Raw genomic sequence first — 9,719 nt, forward strand, 5'->3', positions numbered from 1 at the left:
GATTTGTCATTATTAACATTATTGAAATGATCATCATTTTAATGATTGTCTTCATTGTAGGTGACAGAAGCAGTAGTTTCCTTTTAAACCGCATACACTGACATACACTTATTTTGTTGCTGTAAAATGTGTACATGTTAAACTATTACAATCACAAGATTATTATTTTTAATAACAACCGTCACCGTATCATTTCTGTTGAACAAATCTGCTTTTCCTTCCCTTTATTAATTAATATGATCTGAAATATGATCTTTACAACACGACTGAATAAACAAAATGCTCAATTATGCTTCAAACGAGTGTTTCAGACATGAAGAACTTCAAGCCCACATGAACTCTCATTTAGAGCATAGACGGCATGGACCAGAAGAAGTCTTATTCGTGCAGCTCTCGGGGGTTATTTCCACATATTTCTACATAAGTTTGGCCAGCACACGCAGATGAGGTCGGTTTAGCTCTAAATATAATGCACTAAACGTCCAGTGTTGGTAGATGTTACATTAGCTGTTAAAAGTGCTTGGCTGTAGAGATCATGGCAGGATTAGTTTGACTGTGGAGATTCTTAAGAGTCTGCCTTTGCATCCTCTGCTAGACAAGTGTGTTCTTCTATTGAATTTCAGGATGCTTTTTAAAGCAGCACGGTGCATCTCTGCCATCTGCTGGGATGGAGTACGAAGCAACGACGTAGAAGAAAACAGCTCAGTCAAACTGGATTTCTCTCTGTTGCACAGAACATTAAAATCCCCAACATTTCCTTTTTGGATCAATCGAATTCAGTAAATATAATATTTCTGTTTCAGCTGACAGAGGTTGTTCATTATTATGCAAAAAAAAAAAAAAAAAAAAAAAAAAAAGTGTAGCACGCCACGAAATAGAACGCTCAATAGAATTATTAGACGTTTAAATATATATCGACATTTTACGAAAATAAAAAGGATGCACATTTCTTTGAAAAGACAAAAAAGGAGCAATTGTGAGAATTTTATATTATTAAATGTAGCACGTTTGTAATTAACTGGGTTATGGATAAGTGAAATAACCGAGAGGTCGGGGGCGGAACGGAGTCGCTTGCGCGTGTTTCCGCTCGGGCCGTTGTCTCGGGTGCGCTCTGCGGTGCTGGACGGAAATGGCGATGTGTGTCAGTAAATGTTTCTAATGTCGTGTAAATATCGACTCGACTGGCGCGCTGCGGCTCGGACCCCGCGGGGATTCCTGTGATGCGCGAGCGGCTCGTGGAGTAACTCTGGTGAAGCGTGTGCGGAGCAGGTACGACCCCGCAGACACCTGATAATCTCTGCTAATCTCTCGAACTAGCATTAGCCTCTAGCAGCCTGACCATCATCACCGGTGAGGGAACATACGAGCCACCCTTCACTGTGTGGATGAAGCGGAGTCTGTGTGTGTGTGTGTGAGTGTGAGTGTGAGTGTGAGTGAGTGAGAGAGAGAGAGAGAGAGAGAGAGACAGGTGAGTGTAGAGAGAGCAGCTGATCATGTGATGATGATCAACAGGTGAGTTCACACCTGCTCAGCTCATGCCTCTTTCATTACTGCTCTATTACAGTATAAACCCTGCTAACATCAGTAAAAACTCATGTTCAGATGTGATATTACTCTGCTACTGTACTGAAAAACATTGAATGCCTGGCCGTGGTCTATTTATTGTCATGATATGTCAAAAAACATGCATATTGGCACATGACACTTTTCACAAACATTTACGTTAATATTTTAGCAGTCAGTTTTATCAAGAGAAACAAACAGAAGACGCTAAAATCGATCAAAATCAACGAAAGAGTGTAAGGACAAGTCTCCTTTAACAATAGTGCAATAGACGTAGCAGGTTTTAAAAAATGTAATTATATAATAAAAAGAACAGAGCAATCTAGTGTTGCTTTTTGTTAATCGTATAATAATTAAAGAGAAATGCAGTACAAAAAGAATAGAGAAGCTGATTTTAGTTTACACAGTCATTATTAGTTCTTTTTAGTCTTTTAATTATTTTAGATCTTGCTGTACTTTGTGTTCTGTTAGCCTGGCATTGATTGACCCCCAAAAATGCTTCAAGGAGTGACTGTCATAATTATAGTACTTTTAAAATAGTTTAACAGCTGAAAACTACACTACCCATGATGCTGTGCAGAGAATCCCACCTATTATAGTCCGGGCCTGGCTCCGCCCACGTCCACAAAGCACTGCAGATGATGTGTATGTTTTGCAACACACTTAAAATATCGTGAGCTACTTCGACTAAATGCTTTAAATAAATAGATTTATTTTTAATACTTTAATACTCCATACTTTACCCAGCGCTGGTTTGTATTGAACCCGTCAAGCGTTTCTGTGCTTCAGGTCAGGTCTGCCGTTCTCATGATGTGTCTCTGTGTGTGATTGGACAGCTGCGTCCTCTGATCTCTCTGAAGCGCTCGTGGACTGAGCCGGCGATGGCCTCCGGCGGGGAGACCGGCTTGCTCTCCGGCTCTAACGGACTGAACGGGACGAAGCCGTCGGGCGGTCGTCTGACCCGCGCGGCCCGGGTGGCGCTGGACGTTCAGGGTAAATGCGCGGCGTACGTGCTAGCTCTGAGGCCGTGGAGCTTCAGCGCCTCCCTCACGCCCGTGGCTCTGGGCAGCGCTCTGGCCTATAAGCTGGAGGGCTCGGTGGACCTGCTCATCCTGCTGGTGTGTGCCGTGGCCGTTTTGGTGGTCCACGGGGCCGGGAACTTGGTGAACACCTACTACGACTTCTCGAAGGGAATCGATCACAAGAAGAGCGACGACAGGACTTTGGTGGATCAGATCCTGAAGCCGCAGGACGTGGTGATGTTCGGAGCGGCGCTGTACTCCGCTGGATGTCTCTGCGCCACGCTGCTCTACTTCCTCTCCACCCTCAAACTAGAGCATCTCGCTCTCATTTATTTCGGAGGACTCTCCAGCTCTTTTTTATACACTGGAGGTGAATACACTGATTGGGTTTCACGCGTTCGTTGAGGTTAGTGCTGCAGCGTTTTAGTGCCACGTAAAAAAAACTGTCTAAAGTGGACTCTCAGAATAAAGTTGTTATAAAGCCTGGATCAAGCTGGGAGCACTGGGGAAAGTCTCAACTTTCAAATACTGTTAGTTTTAAAGTAAAGTGCAAAATATGTCTTACAATAATGTTTTTCGCGTGCTTTGAGGCGAGTACAGCAATCTGTCGCTCCACATTAGTTTAAGCGGCATGTCAGTCGATCATCTTTATGATTCATTTATTCATTCAGTACTTTTGATGTCCCTTTACTTTGCTCTGAATTGTTCTATAACTTCTAAATTGTATTTATGATCAAACTGATGGGATTCGAGAGCTGGCGTGTGGTATATTAAAAGCAGTGAAACACGAAATGGCTGTGATTTGTGGTACAAAAGATGAATGGCTTTGAAGGAATGAAATATTACGTCCAGTCATTCACTGCATCATGCCATGAATAAAACCGCTCGAGAGAAGCCACTTAATGTTTTATACCTCAGAAAAGACAACAATGAGAACGTTTTATTGTTGTTTAATTACATGCGGGTGAGGAATGAAAGGTTCCCCAAAAGAAACGGCGTAATTGAATGAACTGATACACATGAATATGGCCATCTGAGCTCATTATAACACATTATTGTGAGACACATTGTTTGAATTTTGAGGTTTTTTTTGCTTTATATTAAAAGTACCAAAAGCACAAATCTTCTCTATTATTGGCGCACTACAAATAATAAATGCTGTTGAAGTCAAATATTATTTCCAAGCATGCATGTATATGACATGGGATTATTAGCAGAAATCATAACCATATTCAGATCTTCGTCCCGGTGCTCCAATCCAGACCACTTGCACGTGCAATACAGGCTGTATATACTCTCATATTTCTCAGTTCTCATAATTTCGACTTTATTCTCCAATCATTTTAGGAGTGTATTATTTTTACATGGCACTAAGACGCTCCTATAGGGCTGGGCAATACAGTCTTAGCTTAATAGATTGCTTTTGTTGAAGATATAAAATGTAAATGAAGAAATGTTGGGTGTAGAATGTTAGAATAGAGTGTGTGAGCAGTTCTTAAAAATACCTAAAAGCTCTATCATCTCTAATAGAGAGACTTATTGTATCTTCTTTTTGAGTTCACGTGCCCTGAAATGGCATAATTCTGAATACAGGTGAATTTAGAATTAAATGAATTGTTTGGTAGTTAAACATGCTGTTTGTTACGTACAGACTACTATGAACTCTTGATTACTTGATTACTACTTGTTTGAAGCTAATCGGATTGATGTGGCAGCAACTACTAGAGAAGTAATTAAAGCCTGTCATCCATCTAATTTACTTCATATTGTCCAAACCAAAAAGTACTCAGATTAACATTTTTTTATATATATCATTTTTACCGGTGGATGCAAGACATTATACTTAAGAAACCCTAAGAACCTTTAACATCTGCAGAACCTGGTGGAGTTCAGATGCAACTTTAATGATCCAACTAATCAAGTCATTTAGGCTTATAAAAACTACAGTGGGCAGAAACGTATTTGATACACTGCTGATTTTTCCAGTTGTCCGACTTGTAAAGAATAGAGAGGTCTGTAATTTTCATCGGAGGTATAACAAGTGTGAAATCCAGAAAAGCGTATTGTATGATATAAAAATGCATGAAATCAGTATTTGATACAATAGACAAATTGAACGTAATATTTGGTACAGAAACCTTTGTTTACAGTTGCCGAGGATCGGGCATTTCCTGTAGTTGTTGACCAGGTTTGCACACACAGGGTTCTGGAGCTGTCGCTGGGCGGCAGAGTTTCAGCTCCCTCCATTTAGATTTCTATTGGGTTCCGGTCTGAAGTCTGGCTAGGCCACTCCAGGACCTTGAAATGCTTTTGTACGGAGCTGCTGCTTAGACACAATGTGTGTTTGGGGTCATTGTCATGCTGGAAGACCCAGCCACGACCCATCTTCAATGCTCTTGCTGAGGGAAGGAGGTTGTTACCTTAAATCTCACGATACATGGCCCTGTCCATCCTCCGCTCAATACGGTGCAGTCATGTACCCTTTGCAGAAAAGCACCCCCAAAGCATGATGTTTCCACCCCCATGCTTCACGGTTGGGATGGTGTTCTTGAGATTGTACTCATCCTTCTTCCTTCAAACACGGCGAGTGGAGTTTATACCAAAAAGTTCTGTTTCGGTCTCATCTGACCACATGACCTCCCGTGCCTCCTCTGGATCATCCAGATGGTCTTTGGCAAACTTCTAGATATGTGTGACCTGTGTTACTGATGTTAACCGCCGAGACGGTGTTTCAGCTGTCTTCAGGTTATTGACCAGGTCATACTCTACGATGCTAGCCCCAGTCCAAGGGAGATTGACAGTCATCTTGAATTTCTTCCATTTTCTAATAATTGCACCAGCAGTTGTTTCCTTCTCACTGAGCTGTTTGCCTGTTGTCCTGTAGCCCGTCCCAGCCTTCTACAGTTTTGCCCGTGGTGTCCTTAGACAGCTCTTTAGTCTTGCCCATAGTGGAGAAGTTAAGAGTCTGATTGACTGTGTGTGGGCAATTATTAAAAACCCATACAATTCGATTTTCTGATTTCTTTTTTTTCGATTCTGTCTCTTACTGTTGAGGTGTACCTACAGTAAAAAAACAGATCTCTTGATTCTTTGTAAGTCAGAAAACTTTTTTTTTTTAAATCATTGGACTAGCTCTGCAATTTGGGACCAAAACTTATGAGTCGCTCGTTCATCACTGGACAGCGCCATAAGCCTTAACCGATACAGTATGAGCTGGAGAAAGAACTGATTAGATCTCTCCAGTCTGTCAAAATAATTCCAGTACAGAAGAAAAAAAGAGAGAGAGAATCATTCAAGAACGACCCATTACTATTAAACTGCCCCTATTATTGTTATTAAAGGTTTCTATTTAGTTTTTGGGAGTCCCCAGCGACAGGCCGACATTCAGGCTACATCAAAAAACAAGTTCTTTATTTTTACCTCCCAAATGAAGAATCTTTCCCAGCGTGACACTGATCTGTGGTGATCGGTCGACTGCTCTCATCTTCATCTCATCATGTCTGGAACGCCTGATAAACCGTGTTTGAGAGCGCAGTGCTGCGTTACCGTGGAAACAGAGATTTTACCTCCAAAAGAGACACCTAGTGGTGAAGAACGAATCTGCTTTTTCATTCAGACCAATGGATTTATATATAACACTTTAATTGTAAGTCAACTGAATTGATAGCATACCTTTCTATCAAAGCTATCTTAAACTGCAGTGAGTAAAGTGTGGGACCTGTAGGAACGAATGTGTCTTTGACTGTATGTCGCCCAGTCCGAGGTGAGCTTCTGCTGGTTTTGATGTCAGCCCCTCATTCACGAGTGTTTTTCCCTGAAGTGGTCTTGCTCTTTCCCCGCAGGCATCGGGCTGAAGTACGTGGCTCTGGGGGACGTGGTGATCCTCATCACCTTCGGTCCGCTGGCGGTCATGTTCGCTCACGCAGTGCAGGTGGGTTACCTGTCGGTGCTGCCGCTGGTGTACGCCGTGCCGCTGGCGCTCAACACCGAGGCCATCCTGCACAGCAACAACACGCGAGACATGGACTCGGACAAGCAGGCGGGCATCGTCACGCTGGCCATCCTGGTGGGGCCCGCGCTCTCCTACGTCATCTACAACCTGCTGCTGTTCGTGCCCTACCTGCTCTTCTGCATCCTGGCCACGCGCTACACCATCAGCATGGCCCTGCCGCTGCTCACGCTGCCCATGGCCTTCCCTCTGGAGAGGCAGTTCCGCTGCCAGTGCTACGCCAAGATCCCCCAAAAGACTGCCAAGCTCAACCTGCTCATGGGACTCTTCTATGTTTTCGGGATCATTTTGGCACCGCAGGGTAGCTTGCCGTTATTGTGAGACAGCTGTGGTTGTTTTTTTTTTTTTCTTTTTAAAACTTTCTGTTCGTGCTGTCAAGTGATTCATCGCGATTAATCACATCCAAAATAAAAGTGTTTCTAAAATGTGTGTACTAAAGAGTTTATTTGCAAAACAGAAGTTTTTTTTCTTTTTAAATAAAAGTTTTTTTTATTATCGTTATCATTTTTTTAATATATATAATTTTTTTTTTTTTTTTTAAATAATATTCCAATCTTACTCTGATGAAGCGAATTCCTAATGAAAAAAGTTTTTTGACTTATCTGTTTTTGCGAATGAACTCTTAAGAAACGTTGCTCGTATTTTCAATATATATTGTAGATTATATGAATAAAAATATACTGTAATCGACACTCGAAGTGAATGAATTGTCCTAAAACGCAAAACCAAAATGTGTTCTCGCTTTAGGACGACTTTGAACTTTTGTGATCCTCTTCAAACATGCACATGTTTGTATGTTTGTACGCATGTACGTGTATTACGTGAACCGAAGCTTTTATTTTGTGTGCGATCAGCTGGGATTAGCCGTTTGACAGCACTGCTTTCTGTTCGTTTTAAACAGCTCTAGGTACTTTTGTATTTATAGCGGCGATGCTAAGTGCAGAGACTTTAATTTATTGCTGTTAATTTATGTTTTGGGAATGGGCGAGTGCCCAGCACATCAGTATTGTCCAAACAGACCGATCTGGAAACAAAGAAGACGATTGTATACGGTATATTTGTGTAATATATGGTTTACTAGTGAATTAAAGGTTTCCAATATACATTTAGGACCTTTCCGTTATTTCGTGTTTTTATAAACATGAGGGTACATCCTTTTTTAACGATGTTTTTGATGTATGTTTTATAAATCCAAAATATCATCTTCAATGTTAAATCTCAAGTCGCTTTTTTAGAAGATGCAGCGTGGCGTTCAGTTGGTGAATATTCCAGCGTTCTTTCTTTAGTCATAGTGCCATTGACTTCGGTGGGTTTGGCCAAATGAAAAGTTGAATAGAAGCGCTTCTCAGCTGGATCTTCTGTTATGGACACGTTTCAATGCCACACTCTCTTTCAAAATAAAAGAATATACCAAACCAATTACGCTTTTAGTGATTACACTTTTTTTTCCATCATGATATGCTGAGGAGGTTTTGGGAGAAAGCATTGGAAAATCTTTACTTCTATTTTGTAATTAATTCCCTTACAACTAGTAACTAGTAATACCATAGATGGATAGATAGATCACATTAATATGCTGTGAAGCGTCACTGAACATTAGCTTTGGGACAATGGAAAATGTGTGTAAATCATTCAGCATCACTTGACGTTGTTTAAATAGTGTGTAACAGTGATTCATGACACACACAGAGAGAACAGAGGTGTAGCATATGGAGCCACAACAAGATGGCTCACGAGGTCCACAGCGAGCTCAGCCGTCCGCGCATGCGCACTGCGCCTTTCAAGTCCACTAATCACTCGCTGTGTTCTCGTTCCGTTAGGGCGCCACGCAAGCCCCACATATCCAGCTTCTCAAATGTAATCATTTAAAACAATAATAAAATGTTAACGAGGACCCGGCGAGCAATTGCACATCCAACTACGGCGAAGGCTCACCTCATGAATATTAACGAGCGTTGCTTGGTAACCTTCCCGTAGCGTCACCTTATTAATATTCAGGAGCCGAGCCTTCGCCATAGTCAGGGGCGTGGCGAGGGGCTCGATTTGCATGTCGCGCACGGAAGCGGTGACGCCGCGGAGGGTGTGGGCGTATCCAGCCGAGCCCAGGGCTGCTAGCTCGACTAGCGCGCGTCTGTTTTGATTTCCGTCTGCCCGAACCATGGCGGGTTGACGCGTCCCTTTCGCTTTTCACCTGGGATTATTTGAAAGCGCGCGGCGCGGACGCACCGCGGAAGGTTCGTGACGCTCCGCTCCGATGGCCGTGCAGTGACGCGCTCTGACACACGCGCGTCCTTCGCCGCGCAGCGCTGGAATAATCGCCGTTAGACCGTATAAGCGAGTTAATCACCGGTGGGCCGGTGAGGGTTTTGCGGAAGCATTAATGTTGTCGACAGGTAAGCATCACGGGACGATCCACGCGTGGAGCCGCGGGCGTGTTGTGGCCGATGGCGGGGCTGTCGCGGCCGTGGACACTGTTTACCTCTTTTGTTTGAACGTTCAGATTAATTCACGCGTTTTGCTGCTGAAGGGACTCATTAAACGCTTACCTATTGATTATGGCTCAGCACAATCGATACAATTAATAAACGACAAGAGCGCGTCTCTGCTAATAATCATAGTCATAATAAACACGCCAGGAAATATGTGGAAACTAACGCAGGTCATACTTTACTCAGTATGTATTGCAGGCTGGTGAAGAGATCATATTTTCACTGATTCCGCGGCACTGCGTGGTTATTGTGTTAATATATGTATGTATCATTGCTCATATAATACAGTGGTCCACAAGACATACAAAGAGACATGTCCTAAATCATGACCTTACCATGGCATTATGTCAGAAAACAAGGGTGCTTTTTGAAATGGTGAGTCATTGTTTATTACTAAATCTGATTGGGAAACTCTAGCGTGAAGTGATGGCTTCAGAACAGACACCTGGAAGTGGACAAAGACAGAAACCTCGCTCTCGTTGAAAGGGCAGCAGGTTTGTTTCGAAGGTCAGCGAGGCTGTTTTTGTAGGGTTTTTTTCGAGTTGACGAATCAGAGACACCTAATATGTGCCGGCGTAATGCAGAATCAGTCCTGTGACAACGTCCCTGTGCCCTCCGGCCAGTGTTTCTGTGCTA

At 42.7% G+C, this 9,719-nt stretch overlaps 2 protein-coding genes across 5 annotated transcripts in view; both read left to right on the top strand.

Annotated features, from left to right (window-relative positions):
- Positions 1-1,074: 1,074 nt before the first annotated feature.
- ubiad1 (UbiA prenyltransferase domain containing 1) lies at positions 1,075-7,699 on the top strand. 3 transcript variants are annotated; one of them, XM_043233287.1, is made up of 3 exons: positions 1,075-1,350; positions 2,400-2,955; positions 6,428-7,699. In XM_043233287.1, the coding sequence occupies exons 2-3, from the start codon at positions 2,445-2,447 to the stop codon at positions 6,913-6,915; spliced, it is 999 nt and encodes a 332-aa protein (XP_043089222.1). In that variant the 5' UTR covers positions 1,075-1,350; positions 2,400-2,444; the 3' UTR covers positions 6,916-7,699. The 3 variants fall into 3 exon arrangements, with proteins under 3 accessions (XP_043089222.1, XP_043089221.1, XP_043089220.1); XM_043233286.1 differs by having other exon boundaries at positions 1,075-1,269; positions 2,353-2,955; XM_043233285.1 differs by having other exon boundaries at positions 1,075-1,269.
- Positions 7,700-8,651: 952 nt separating this feature from the next.
- Positions 8,652-9,719, top strand: part of mib2 (MIB E3 ubiquitin protein ligase 2) — a 37,064-nt gene continuing 35,996 nt past the window's right edge. The window contains exon 1 of one of the 2 annotated variants that reach the window (XM_043233296.1): positions 8,652-8,987. In XM_043233296.1, the coding sequence (XP_043089231.1) occupies positions 8,975-8,987 (13 nt within the window). In that variant the 5' untranslated portion in view covers positions 8,652-8,974. The remainder of the gene's footprint in view (positions 8,988-9,719) is intronic. The other variant, XM_043233298.1, reaches the window with a different exon arrangement.

Source organism: Puntigrus tetrazona, unplaced genomic scaffold (assembly GCF_018831695.1).
Source record: "Puntigrus tetrazona isolate hp1 unplaced genomic scaffold, ASM1883169v1 S000000776, whole genome shotgun sequence".
NCBI lineage: Eukaryota > Metazoa > Chordata > Actinopteri > Cypriniformes > Cyprinidae > Puntigrus > Puntigrus tetrazona.